Source organism: Morus notabilis, unplaced genomic scaffold (assembly GCF_000414095.1).
Source record: "Morus notabilis unplaced genomic scaffold, ASM41409v2 Scaffold212, whole genome shotgun sequence".
NCBI lineage: Eukaryota > Viridiplantae > Streptophyta > Magnoliopsida > Rosales > Moraceae > Morus > Morus notabilis.
In genome coordinates, this window is record NW_010361298.1 from 933,283 (window position 1) to 948,122 (window position 14,840).

General features: G+C 30.9%; 2 protein-coding genes across 2 annotated transcripts; both read left to right on the forward strand.

Annotated features, from left to right (window-relative positions):
- The first annotated feature begins 2,978 nt into the window (after window positions 1-2,978).
- On the forward strand, window positions 2,979-5,757 carry LOC21411348 (TMV resistance protein N). The gene is made up of 5 exons (XM_024166322.1): window positions 2,979-3,165; window positions 3,483-3,521; window positions 4,512-4,607; window positions 4,719-5,237; window positions 5,673-5,757. Exons 3-5 carry the CDS (start codon window positions 4,516-4,518, stop codon window positions 5,686-5,688), a joined length of 627 nt encoding a protein of 208 aa, XP_024022090.1. The 5' UTR covers window positions 2,979-3,165; window positions 3,483-3,521; window positions 4,512-4,515; the 3' UTR covers window positions 5,689-5,757.
- Window positions 5,758-5,882: 125 nt separating this feature from the next.
- Window positions 5,883-10,354, forward strand: LOC112091818 (disease resistance-like protein DSC1). The gene is made up of 6 exons (XM_024166321.1): window positions 5,883-5,947; window positions 6,534-6,668; window positions 6,805-7,113; window positions 7,936-9,192; window positions 9,302-9,840; window positions 10,280-10,354. Exons 2-5 carry the CDS (start codon window positions 6,546-6,548, stop codon window positions 9,773-9,775), a joined length of 2,163 nt encoding a protein of 720 aa, XP_024022089.1. The 5' UTR covers window positions 5,883-5,947; window positions 6,534-6,545; the 3' UTR covers window positions 9,776-9,840; window positions 10,280-10,354.
- The last annotated feature ends 4,486 nt before the right edge of the window (window positions 10,355-14,840 follow it).

Consider the following 14,840-nt stretch of genomic DNA (forward strand, 5'->3'; position numbering starts at 1 on the left):
GAAGGATGTATAATTGTACATTTTTTTTTATTATATATAAAACTACTAGTTATCACAATCATCACATTAATATGTAAAATCGTAATTTGATCGATAATAATATATATAACATTGCTCTATTATTTTTTTAATTGATTTTTGGTAGAATTTATTGCTTCATTACTAGCAGTAACTATATGACAATGGGTCAAAATTCGAATGAAGTTGAAGGATCTATTTTTTTATTGTCGGACGGAAATATGAAGCAAATTATAATATATTTTTCTACTTTGTGGATGGATTGGAAAAAAATTTGTGGAATTGAAGCGAAATAGGTTTTATAAATTTTCCATAAAAACAAGATTTTTAACTCAATGCTATAAATATATATATATATATAATGATTCGTTGAAATATATAAAGCTCTATTCGTTTCACTGGTTCAAGTTTAAAATTTGAATTTTATTATAGTAAAAAGTTCTCATAAATAGTCATATCTAATTTTTTTTTTACTACAGTAAAAATTTTTCATATAAAATCATATCTCAACTCGAATTAAAAACTTACGAACTAAACATGCCCTAAAATACGTATGGATAATAAAATTCTAGATCGTTCCAATTACTTCAGCTCTAACACCATCTCTACCTTCCTTGCTACATGGTCTCGCTCCATAAACAAAAATGTGTGCGGGCAAACTTTATAGGTTCAGATCTTATCAACAACCAAAAGGACCAAATTTTACTTCCTCCTTAATCAAACCATTGATGGGTGTCCTGCCATTGAGAAGAGAGTCTGGAATTCTTCTCTTGAATGACAAGTAGTGTAAGAAGCATTTTGAGCACCAACAAGCTCTTTTTAAGCTTGCTCTTAATCAAAGCATTTTAAATGACTAGTAGTGTAAAAAATAATAATCATAATTTAATTTCCATTACAAAGAAAATTTTTTAAGTTTGTTTTTCTGGGATTTAAAAAGTCATCTTGCCAATAAGTGTTTCTCCTAAAATGACCCTGGTCAATTTTGTGTCACGAGTTATTTTTGTGTCATATCGTATCAGCTTGAAAAATTATCATGTTGTGTTTGTATTGCGGTTTTTAAAAAATTTCTTATCACGAGCCGTGTTCATATTAACTGTAAATTAAAAAAAAATGATCAAAACACGACACGAATATAATACGTTATATAAATTACCATTTCTATGTGTACCTACCTCTCTTTTTCTTCTTCTTTTGACTAGACGTTCACTTTCCAGGAATATGGACAACACCCATGTGATGACACTGCCGAAAGGTCCCCAAAATGGACAACACGCATGTGATGACCCCCCCTTTTTAATCTTCTTTTTACTCTTTCCTGGGATTCTTTTGTTTGTGTGGTAATTTAAAGACGTACACCTACGTCTCTTCTTCTTTTGACTTAGATGGTCTTCTTCTTCTTTCTACCTTCTAACAAATTGCTATGCAGTTCTACCTTTAAACAATATTCATCTTCTTTTCTTTCTTTCACAGCAGAAGAGCGAAGAAATCCTTTTTTCATTCTTTTCCTCCCAACGACATGGCTATTGTTGCGAGCCACCATGTGAATTTCACTAACGAAGCTTACCAATCGGTGACTTATGCATAGCGATTTAATAACACACCGAATCCTTTTCCTTGTCAGGGGAAAAAAAAAACATAATGAAACGTTTTGTTAGACTATATTGACTTTTGTTTTTATTAAAGTTGAATAAAACTTCAGTAATGTTGTATAGATTACTATATTGAGTTATTCTTTGTTACTTTTCTTGGATACATGTTTTTAAATAATTTTTTATTATAACAACTCGCATGCAAAGCAATAAATTTGGCATTTCGGTAAAAAAAAAAAAAATCCATGAACTTAAATTTTTTTTTATTACAATTAAAAATCACATATAATTTTTTTTATTACAATTAAAAATTCTCATATCAAAATCAAATCTTAATTTAAAAATTTTAATCCATGAACTTAAAAAGATCTAAGGCCCGTTCATTTCGCTGATTCGAGTTTAGAATTCGAGTTTTGCTACAGTAAAAAACTCTCATAAATAATCACATCTAACTTTTTTATTACAGTAAAAAACTCTCACATAAAATCACATCTCAATTCGAATTAAAAACTCAAATCAGCGAACTAAACGGACCCTAAGTGTTTTGAAAGCTTATTGTTTTTCTATTAAGAAAAAAAACTAATTAAGGACCCACCATCTATGACGTAACCCAATTTCTCTTTCTTCTATGACCCAACCCACCATCTACGTATCATTCACTGACTACTAACTTCTTTCTATCGCCCAAGACATTTCTAGGAAATTGTTTACCACTTGTCTTGAAGTTGTACTTTTCTAAACATTAATATGTGGATTTAATATGTGGATTTAAGTGAGGTGTACAATTTTTATTCACTCTATTTTTCTTTCCTTGTTTCCTCCCTTTTATTTTATTTTCAAAAATTTACAATTTCCAGTTCAGAATGCTACCTAAATGCGATAGTGTTTTTTTTTTAATAATAAAAATAATAATTTAAAGATGTACACGTACCTTTCTCTTTCTTCTTCTTCTTTTGACTTAGATGTACCTTAATTTAAACCACTTGGTCATGCAGTTCTACCTTTAAACAATATTCATCTTTCTTTCTTTCACAACACGAGCGAAGAAACCCTTTTCTCATTCTTTTCCTCCCAACGATATTGTTGCTTCTTCTTCTTCTTCTTAATTTATTTATTTATTTATTTCCTTACTTTAATTATTTTTTATTTTTTACCTTTTTTTGGCTTGCTCTAAAACTAAACTTTATTTATTTATTTATTTCATTTTAATTTCTTTTTGAGATTTTATATTCAAATGTTATATACTTTTAATAATAATAATACGATAATTAAAACTTGATACACGATTATGCTTTATGTGTAGTACGTGGAGTTCAACTAGTGTGTATATATATATATATATATATATATATATATATTTGGAAATGTATTATAGCTGGGTGGCAAGAATTCTTCCCTCTCATAGTGGAGATCGCGCAGTATTCCCTAATTTATGTTTTTGATCTTTTGAAGTTTGGGTCGTTCTTCTGTACAAGTTTGGGCTGTTCTTATGATTTAGGTTTCCAATTGCGGTTTTCATTTCTCTGTAAGAGTTTGGGTTTTGATAGAAGATACCAAGGTATGCCCTGATTTTTTCGGCTTGTTTCTCCTCGAATCACGGCATTCTTCTCTATTTTTTTCGATTCTTTTGGTTTCATAAAATCTGTGGTGATGATTTGTGTTTTTCTTTGAAATTTCATAGTTGTACAAGAAAACCCACAATCTGTAGGTCATAAAATTTAGTTTTCCTCTACGGAACATAATAATATTTTGCTTGCTTTTTTCACTCACAAATTATTCTTTCAGAGGAAATCATGGTTGTTTTTTTCTACTTTTTTTCGTCCTTTATTTATTTATTTATTTTTACATTTCTAATAATCATGTCGTTTTTGGTAGATTTGGAATTTCTTTGGTGATATCCTCAAAGGCACGAAGGTAAGCTCTGTTTCTTTGCGTTTTTTTTTTTTTTTTTTTTTTTTTTTTTTTTTTTTTTTTTTTTTTCTTCAACCATGTATTGATAATTTTTATTTTTCCAAATTTCTTATTGTTTGTATTCTTGTCTTCTTTAGAATTGTTCTTTAATTTCGATTTATGCATTAAGTGATTTATCTTTTTTTTTTTTTTTTTGCTCTGGTATTAAGTGATTTATCTACTTGATCCACATTATTTGTTATTTTATTTTAAAATTCTGTTCGAATAAATTTTACTTCTTAGTTATAAATGTGAAAATTAATTTAGCATTATGTTAACTGTGAAGTCGATCAGAATTTACTTTTTGTTTGTATTAGTCATTGTAGTTATAGAAGTCTTAGTGTTGACCTTTCTATATTTAGACTTATTGAGAAGTATATGTAAAGTGCTCAGAATCTCGAGAAATTTATTTATTTATTCACTTTAATAATTTTTTTTTACCCTGTTTTTTTTTGGCTTGCCCTAAAACTAAACTTTGTTTATTTATTTATTTATTGCATTTTAGTTTTTTTAAAATTTTATATTCAGATGTTATATAATAATATGATAATTAAAACTTAATACACATTATTCTCTATGTGTAGTAAGTGGAGTTCACTTAGTGTGTGTGTGTGTGTGTGTGTATATATATAAATATATTTGGAAATACGAGTCATTGTGGTATGAGTTGTACTAATTGTCCCAATAGGATGAAAAGCATTAACTATTAGAGTTCCCCTACTAAAATAATCACATTGAGGTGTAGACGGAGGAAAATGGACAACACCCAAAAATAGAAAGGGCAAGAGGGGAGATTTTTTTTTTTTTTTTTTTTTTTTTTTTTATTTTTTTCATTACAGTAACAAATGAAAAAATAAAAAATAAAAAATACTACTAATAATAAATATAATAATTTAAAGACGTGCACCTACCTCTCTTCTTCTTCTTCTTTTGACTTAGACGTGCACTTTGCAGGAAAATGGACAACACCCATCATGTGATGACACTGCCGAAAGGTCCCCAAAATTTAATCTTCTTTTTGCTCTTTCCTGGGATTCTTTTGTTTGTGTGGTAATTACGTACACCTACCTCTCTTCTTCTTCTTCTTCTTTCTACCTTCCAAGAAATTGCTGTGCGGTTCTACCTTTAAATAATATTCATCTTTCTTTCTTTCTTTCGCAGCAAAAGAGCGAAGAAATCCTTTTCTCATTCTTTTCCTCCCAACGATATGGCTATTGTTGCTTCTTCTTCTTCTGCTGTGATCAATAATGAAGTCTTCATCAGTTTCAGAGGGGACACTCGTAAAAACTTTACTAGTCATCTTTACTCTGTCTTATGCCGGAAAGGCATTCAGACCTACAGAGATGATCCGAATCTCGAGAGAGGAGATGAAATTTCACCTGCACTTTCGAGAGCAATTGAGGAATCAATGATTTCAATAGTCGTCTTCTCGAAAGAGTATGCTTCTTCTAGATGGTGCTTGGATGAGCTCGTGCACATTCTCAAATGCAAGAATGAAAGAGCTCAGATTGTTTTACCCGTCTTTTACAACATCGATCCGTCGGATATTAGGAAACAGCAGGGGAGTTATGCTATTGCCTTTGCTGCACACGAAGAACGTTTTGAGCTGAAAAAAGTGGAGGAATGGAGAAATGCTTTGACTGCTGCAGCTGATCTATCTGGCTTTCATTTACAAGATCAGTAAGTATGATATTTTATATAAATCTTCGAAATAATATTTGAAAATAGAAAATGACAACACAAGTAAGAATTAATTTTTACTTTCCTCAATTTGTAATTTTTTTAATTTTAAAATTAAAATAGGTAAATAGTCTTAGCAAAATCTAATTAGGTGAATTTGCTACTTTTCAGTTTTTGAAACAAATAACAAAAACAAAAGTGCCAGCAAAGCTGTAGTGCTAAAAGTAACAAATTTTGATTTAAAATGCATAGCTAAACAAAACAATAATACAATCTGAAAATTACAATCCGTAATATGAAGGATACATCTGATTTCTCAAAAAAGAATAAAAAAAGTACACATTTTATTTTGTTTTGCTTTTTTGCTAATTTCATTGTGGTTTTTTCATATTAATTCATTTCTCTTTTTTGCTAATTTCATCTGATTTCTCAAAGGGCCTTGTTGGAATAGATCAACAACTTGGGGAAATTGAATCCTTGTTATGCTTTGGATTACCAAATCCTCGTGTCATAGGCCTTTGGGGGCTTGGTGGTATCGGCAAGACTACTCTTGCCATTGAAATTTTCAATCGATTCTCTTATCGATTTGAAAATTGCTGCTTTCTTCAGGACGTTAGGGAAAATTCAGAAAAGCATGGACTGCCTTACCTAGAAATCAAACTGTTTTCAAAGCTACTGGAGGAAAGAGATCTAGAAAGTCCAGCCAACAGGTCTGTGAGAAATAGGCTCCACAATAAAACGATGCTCATTGTTCTTGATGATGTTGATAATATAAGGCAGCTGGACTGTTTGTTAGGAGATGGCAGTTGGTTTGGCCCAGGAAGTAAAGTCATCATAACGACTAGAGATGCACAACTCCTTAAAAAGTATGCCGATGAAATACACCAAGTTAAGCCATTAGATTTCGAGAAAGCACTTGAACTCTTTTATTTGAATGCCTTTAAAACAAAGCCCTCCATAACACGTTTCATTGAATTGTCAAAAGCAATAGTAACTTATACTGGAGGCAATACACCAAGTTAAGCAATAGGTTCCTCCGTTCATTCTCAAGCCGTAGAATATTGGGAACACACATGGAATAAGCTAAAAATAATTCCCCATTCAGACGTTCAAAAGGTGTTGAAAATAAGTTATGATGGGCTAGATGATAAGGAGCGGGATATTTTCCTTGATATTGCATATTTTCTTAAAGGGGAGAGAAGAGATTTTATAGAGAGCATACTAGATAATTGTGGTTTGTTTCCAAGTTTGGGGATTGAAGTTCTCATAAACAAGTCTCTCATTACCATTTTTAAGGGCAAAGTTCGGATGCATGATTTGATACAAGAGATGGGTTGGGAAATTGTTCGCCAACAATCTATTAAAGATCCTGGCGAGCGTAGCCGGTTGTGGATTCCTCACGACGTCTATAATGTTCTAAAAAACAACAGAGTGAGTATCAAATTCTAATTAAGCTACTACAGAACAACATCTCTCTCTCTCTCTCTATACGTAATTAGTTTTAGTAACTGTTCCTTTTTACTTTTCATAACTCATATTCTCATTTATCATTTCTTTAAATTCCTAGGGAACCAGAGCAATCGAAGGAATATACCTTGACATGTCTATGATTGATGATGATCTACACTTGAAACCTACAGTTTTCAACGAGATGCATAGACTGAGATTGCTCAAGATATACATTGCAAATCATTCTGATGATCATAAATTCAAAATATATCTTACTGAAGGTCTGCAGTTTCTTCCTCCTTCCTTAAGATATCTTTGCTGGTATAGCTACCCATTAAAATCTTTGCCATCGAATTATGAGGGGGAATATCTCGTTGAACTTGACATGCCCTGTAGCGAGCTTAAGCAACTTTGGAGTGGTGTACAGGTATGCTATAATACTAATTAATAAGTTGAATATCATGTATTAAGTGTTTATGATTACCTATTATTATTTATTAAAAAAACCAATAACTTACTAAATTTGTAACGACCTGAGTTTTCGGACTACTACTTTGTAAGACCAAGAAAATTTCAAAAGTTGGAATTCAACTATTTTTACTAGTAGACCAACATAAAAAAGTGTAAATCATATATGATAAAAATCTACACAGACAAAATTGACTACCTGACAGTCACTTTAAATCAAACCTTTGGACTTAGCTTGACTTGGAATTTTATGGTATGATTTGCATTACTGAGAAAGTTAAGTCTACTTTATGTGTTTGTATCCAGTTTATAGATATCCTAGCTAAGAACTTCCTTTAATCATGATGTGGATTGAATTTAATCCTTGTGAATCAAATAACTTACATAACCTAAGTAATACTCGTGGAACTTTATGCATTCTTAATGTTATTTATCATTTTGACATTTGAAGTTTTACCATGCGTGATCTTTTAGGATCTATTGGAACATTTAGAATTCCTAATAAATCCTTGTAACTTAATATTACTAAGCAGGGATAAAAATCTTTAAAAAATTGATAATTTTAAAAATCTCATGTACAATTTAAATTCATGAACTAAAAACACGCCTATTCAGACATGCTTACATAATTGATCATCAAATAACATAATAATTTTCTTATTGCAAGTAAAGTATCATGACATGTACTAATGGGGAAATTCATAATCCAAATTATCATAAAATCACATTTTTATTCATGAATTTATTGGGGCTTACAAAATTAATTTATTTTTTCTTGTAGAATCTTAGAAATTTGAAGCGTATTAATCTTGGTTATTCCAAACAACTCATCAAACTTCCAGATCTATCTCGAGCTCCAAAGCTAGAAAGTATTAATCTTGAGGGTTGTATAAATTTAGTTGAAGTTCCTCCGCTTAATTTCCAAGGATGTTTTGGATCTCTTACACTACGTGGTTGCATTAAGATTAAATCACTCCCAAAGATATCGGGGAATATCAAATACTTGAATTTAGACGGGACTGGAATAAAAGAATTGCCCTTATCAATTGGGCGTTTAGAAAGTCTTGTGGAATTGAGCCTTCGTGATTGTCAACATATCAAGAATCTTCCAACAGCTTCTTTTCCGAGAAATATACAAGTTTTAAATTTGAGCGACTTGTCAATAAAACAAGTGCCCTTATCAATTGGGTTGTTAGAAAATCTTGTGGAATTGAGCCTCGAAGGTTGTCAACAAATCAAGAATCTTTCAGCAGCTCTTCGGAGAAATCTGAAAATATTGAATTTGCATTACTCATCAATAGAACAAGTGTCTTCGTCTTCAATTGAGGGTCTTGATTGTGTGAGGGAATTTCGTCTTGGAGGATGCAAAATGCTTGAGAGTCTCCCAACTAACATTTTTAAGTTGAAGTCTCTTCAAATCCTTAATCTTTGGGATTGTTCGAGATTGAAAAAATTCACAGGGATCCAAGTGTTAAGCAACGCAGTTATAATTGAAAAGTTTTTTGGGCTCCGTCGTCAAGATATGAGTTCGCGTAAAAAACTCGAGTTTGTCCCAAAATGGATTTATTATTTAAGTTGTCTAAAATTCTTGTCCCGCCACGGGTGTTTGGAACCTGAACATCTCCAAGTCAAGCAATTTTCATTGTTCTCTTTCGCCCGACTAGATCTAGGTAACTGCAGTATAGTAGAAATTCCAATTTGGCTGAGCCATTTATCCTCGTTAACCGTGTTAGGTCTAGGCGGGAACCCATTTGAGAATATACCATCAAGCATCATACAACTTCATCAGCTGGAAAGACTCTTAATTTGCGATTGCAAGAAGCTCCGATCTTTGCCACAACTTCCATCGTCTGTTAGTGATCTTGATGCAAGTGGATGTACTTCTCTGGAGACAATATCAAGTTCGGGTTGCTATGGATTAGACAATATGAAGGGCCTAATTTTCAAAACATTTTTGTTCCAAAATTGCCGGAAACTAGGACGGAATGCACGTAGCATTTTAACTGATTTCTTATACGGAGTTGATAAATTGAATTTGGTACGTATGCATTTTCTATCTCTCTTTCTTTTTTGAAGTAATTTTTGAAGACTGAAGTAATTAACATTAATACACTATTATTCATATATATTGGTGTCTGGTGATGTAGGGAGGAAGAGATCATTCAATTAAAGTATGTTATCTGGGAAATGAAGTTCCAAAGTGGTTCAGGCATCAAGACGAGGGGATTTCAACAACTATGAAGCTTCCCCATGGTTGGCATAATTCTAATTTTATGGGTTTTGCCTTTTGCATTGTTGCTCCAATATTCCCAGTCGGCACAGTCTCCTATTCTTCTAAGTACAATGGGTTTATAGAAATTACGTTTGACTTACATCTTAAAACCAAGTGCGGTCAAATCCACAAATATGACAACACTTGCGGGGGTGATTTCTGGATCTACCCCGATGATATTAGTTCAGACCATGTGTTCGTGCGATGCGTCACTAACAGCTTGTTCAACAGACATCTTGATGCAGTGGAGGCATCATTCCATTTCAAAGCTAGAGTTTTTACGCACAATGAGAATTGTGATTCGATTGTGAAAAGGAATGGAGTTGGGTTGGTATATGCATGCAAATGATTGCTTTTGTGATTGAGGAGGAGGAATCAGCTGCTATCAAGAACGACTCTGTTATTATCTATCTGGTACTTTTCTCTTAATTTTAATTTGAAAGATAATTATATATGCAATGCACCTAAAATGCGTCAATGAATATTTGAACGTATTCTTTTCATTAAATGCTGAAACTTTAAAACTATAACGTCTGAGTTATACATTGAAACTTTTAGTCAAAATCCTACTATATAAAATTTTCCCCTAAATTGAGAAAATTGTCTTTTCACTCCAAATTTGGAGTGTTAATTGTTAGTTTTATCGGTTTTGAAAATTAATTTCCTTTTTTCTTGAATACTCTTTAGCCAAACTTGTACGACTTCAAGTGTTAGAAGAATAGCTTCATGGATATGATGTTTGAATTCATTACTCAATATTTTGGGGATATGTTGTGTTTTTCTTCAGTCAATTGAAGATGTCTTTGTAATTCATTCTGGTTGTATGTGCTTTTTGCTTTTTTGTGTGACACAGAAAGGAAGGTGAAAAGACAAACTTGAATTCTGATGTTGGAGAGAATATTTTCAGCATTTTCAAAGATTGATAGGTAATTTAAATGTTATTACACCTCTTTCTCTCCTAGTCTTTATGTGTTGGCGCTTTTCAAGATTTTCTGGTAAACTCTAACTTAAATAGAGGAGTTGACTAATAAGCCTTTACTTAGGAAAGTGTTTATTAGGAGGCATAGGCCTTTGTAATTAGTTAAGTATTGATTTTGGTTACTGGTTTGATCGTGTGGTTATGTGAATAAATTGTAATAAGTTGTATAAGGGGTGGGATTGTAAACATAACAGTAAAGAGTTGTTTTGGGAAAAGTCTTGGAGAGAATCTAAGCAAGGGAGAGCGACCAGTTCCTCGAATTACTAGAAATTTAGAAAATTGTTGTACGCCCATCAGCAGAATGTTACATGCTAATAAACTGCGTGTTACATGCTTACACTAAGCATGCTGCACGCCTACTGCTAACGGGGAAATTAAAAAAAATGTGTTCTCTAATTTTCTACATCCACCCATTTATAGAGCACCTATGAGAGTCCTAGAAAAACTCTATCTTATCTCTTAAAATAAGGTCTCAGAAAATAAGAGATTAATTTAATTTTAAATCTTATTCAAAATCAAATAATATTTCCATTTATTTTTGGAACAATTTTCTCTCTCCTATGAGTAAGAGAATTCGGCCACTATAGGGATAAGCCTCCCGTGGTTGGCGCACCTAGCAGTCCTGGAGGAGATAAAATTCTTCATTTATTTTGTTGTTTAATTTTGACTCAAAATCAAATTTCCATTTAAAGTTAAACTTCAAACAAATTTGAATTCTAATTGAATAACTTGTCTAGTAAGTAAACTTGATAACTTGTAGTGCAAGCAACCGAATCCGAGAGAGATCTATATTCTTTGGTGTGTTCCTCATGTGGTCCTCACCACATGTGTATTCTAAAATTAAATAATCACATAATTTAATATGTTTTAGAGTGAGTGAGAAAGTTAGGAAAAATGTCCTGAAAGCATATAATGTTTTTATTCTAAAAAAAAAGCATATAATGTTTTTTGAATTATAGTTGGAAAACATTGAATTTTTTTGTTACGGGGCTCTTTTATTATGGGGCACTATTATTCGATAATTGAAACCAACCTGTGTAAAGCTAATTGAGGCCAGCTAAACCCTCAAACCTTATTACTGAAAGGCAAAATAAAATTCACTAGGAAAAGAAAAAAAATGGTTTAGTGACTGATGACTAAAACATAATAGTTTTTTATCCACTTATTAAATGCTAAATTTCAGCCTGTAATCAAGCGCACAATATACCAAATTCATAAAACCATTCATTAATAGACAAATGACACAACTACTCATGCTATAAATGCTTCTAGTTTTTCAACTTAGTGTACTCAATGGTTAGGAGTTATAAATATATATGCCTCTTGAACGCTGTCTTCATCTTCTCTATCTTCTTCAAAGATTCAGGTAATTTTTTTTTTCCAAGTGTCTGAGGTTAAGGATTGAGGAAACACTTATACTTTAAGTTTACCATAGTGTTTCTCTTCTAATGTGTTCTGCTCATTTTGATTTAATGAAATTAGTTTTTTTTCCAAAGTATTGCGACTAAAAACTTGGTAAAAAAAGAACAAATATACATGTGACGAGTAGAAGAAGAGAGACATAAGTGAAAAATAATTATTTGAATCTAGAAGAGTTCGTTAGTTTAAGTCAAAAGCTCTTGTTCTTAAAAAAAAGTAATGTGATAAATGAATATGTATGATATTTTTAATTTATTATTCACAAATAAAGATTAAAAATGTAAATAAAAAATTTCATTTCGCTTTTAATAAGTGTCAAAGACTTTGACTTGTTCTAGAAAATCTTATAAAGTTGAAAGAAAATTGAGTAAATCCATCCAAACATACGTAAAAGCAGCATTTGAAATTAATTAAGCAAAAAACAACCTAAAAAAAGCCATTCCAAAAAGGCTTAAAAAATGTTATATCATTTGTCTCTTTTTCCTTAAATTTCATATAATTGATCTTCAAAAAGAAAAAAAAAATGGAGTATGGAATGGTAAAAATATGAGACGAAGGTAATATTAATGCATGAGAGAAACGGAACAACATGAGAGAAAAGTAATTTGCAAGTTATAAAAAAAAGAGTTAAGGGATAATTCGAGATAAAGACGTACTTTAAACACATTTGTCATTGGAGCAGTGAAAAGTTTGTAAAGAATATAAGTACATTTGGCAAGGATAGCACAATTTCTATGTTATAACCTCAAAAGTTTAAGATATTAAGTAGAATTAATTATTTAATTAATTGAGATTGTCCCTCTAATTTTTTATATCGTCGTTTTCTTTTAAAAGAATCAAAGGTAATGGCCCATCTACTCGATATGCGATCATGTTACAACGATAATAAGTTGTCAGAGGAGATGCGAAGAAAAATATCCAGCATCAAGAGTCACTGGAGATTGCAAGAAAGAAACCTAAACCATTCATTAATAGAATTTTGATTCCCAAACTTTATTTATAGTAGTTATCAATTATTACTTGTAACAACTGTTTATATTCTACCTGCAACATAATTTATCACTATATTTTGGTTAAAATAAAATTATGTTCTAATTTTTGTTTCAAAATAGGTGGAGAACTGCCAATTCAAATTCCCTGTCCATTTTATCTGTCAATTTCTCTGTCTAACCAATTATTTACTAACACATCATCCCCTTCATAAATGGCACAACAGAACAACAAAATTGTGTTCTAATTTTTATTTCAAAATAATTGGAGAACTGCGAGGTCAAATCCCCTGTCCAATTTATCTGTCAATTTCTCTGTCTAACAAATTATTTACTGATACATCATCCCCTCAATAAATGGCATAAACGGAACAAAATAAATTAATAAATTCAATAGACTGGGGATTTGGGTTTGAGAACTAAAAATGAATTGCTGCTATGTATTTCTTTTTTCTTCTCTTTTTTAACTATTGCTATATATTACAAAAATGGCAGTAGATAATGGGTGCCTGTTCATATGTTCCTAGAATAATGGTATGTTAAATTTTAAGAATTTTTTTTAATTATAATAAAAAGCATACAATCTTTGCCCACATATAGTGTTTAACATACTACATATTATTGAATATTATGACTCCCAAACATAATATTGAGATTCCTATGTTGGCAATTTGTCCCATTATCTTAGATACTAATACTTTTGTGAAAGACTATAAGATTTATATGTCATTTTTTCCTTCTATTAAGAAAAAGGATGGAGAGAAATTTAATAATAAGAATCGATGTTTATGATATTGTGAGAAATAAAGTCTTGTATTTTTATTAATAAAAAGAATATTATTTTTGTTCTCTATAAAATTGTTTAGTTAAGAGATTGTTTTGAGTACAATAAAAATGTGAAATCGTGTTTATAATTATTAATTAATACTTTATAACATTGTTGATAAGTATTAGAAAATGAAAATAAAAAAGGAAAAATAACTTTAAATCGTTTTCTAATTCCTTCAAAAAAACCATTCTCAATGTTTTTTATTTTTATTTTCATTTTCAAAATATTTTCTAAACAAACACGATTTGCAGACCGTTAAAGAGGACTCAAAAAAAAAAAAGAACTAAGAGAGAGAAGATTGATGGCCCGTTCATTTTACCGATTCAAGTTTAGAATTTGAGTTTTGCTACAGTAAAAGGCTCTCAGAAACAGTCACATCTAATTTTTTTACTACAGTAAAAAGTTCTCACATAAAGTCACATTTCAACTCGAATTAAAAACTCGAATTATCGAACTAAATGAGCCATGAGTGTTAGAAAATCACATATCTAATAAGTTAGAAATTCAATTGAATATAAATTTGTATTTAATAAATTAGATAATATTCTAATTAATTAAAAAAAGCAAATGGGTCAACATTATATATATACATAATTATTTACTCAACAAGGACAAAATATAAATCTCATTATCTTATTTTGGGGTGCGCAAGAAATCATAAACTTCCATATGTATCTTATCGTCAAAAAGGAAGATGAAAAGAGTGAAAGGAGGGCTATAATTTGACACGTCATTCAAAAGCAAAAGCGTCTAACAGACCTCTACAAACGAACGTTAAAGGCAAGAAGGAAGTAAATTCCTTCAACCAGCAACATAATAAAATAAAATAAAACAAAAACTAATACATTTATGGATGAAGCCGATTTTTAGCCTAAGTACCAACGACACCAATAACACCAATAACACAACATATTAGTTTTTCTCGAGTTTCAATAGTTCAACCTTATTCTATAAAAAAAAAAAAAAAGGTTAACCTCCTCTCTTTTGGTTTTAAAAATCGTCAACCATGTTAAACTAGAAAAATATCTAATAAGAAAAAAAAAAGAAAAAATATTAGCCTAGATTATATTTTTTTTCTTTTACTTTAGATTGGTTTTGCCGTTTCGGGTTTTTCTGCATCTACTTGCCCGTGCCAGAGAAGCCGAACGCTGCAACTTCATCAAAGGTTGCAAAGAGTTCTCCATTATTCTTCTCAACA

Excerpts from the sequence above, each read along its gene's own strand:
- LOC21411348 (XM_024166322.1), top strand. The coding sequence starts at position 4,516 with ATGGACAACACCCATCATGTGATGACACTGCCGAAAGGTCCCCAAAAT. Across the intron at positions 4,608-4,718 it reads GGGATTCTTTTGTTTGTGTG|CAAAAGAGCGAAGAAATCCT; the intron begins GTAATTACGTAC and ends TTTCTTTCGCAG.
- LOC112091818 (XM_024166321.1), top strand. The coding sequence starts at position 6,546 with ATGCATGATTTGATACAAGAGATGGGTTGGGAAATTGTTCGCCAACAA. Across the intron at positions 7,114-7,935 it reads AACTTTGGAGTGGTGTACAG|AATCTTAGAAATTTGAAGCG; the intron begins GTATGCTATAAT and ends TTTTTCTTGTAG. Across the intron at positions 9,193-9,301 it reads GAGTTGATAAATTGAATTTG|GGAGGAAGAGATCATTCAAT; the intron begins GTACGTATGCAT and ends CTGGTGATGTAG.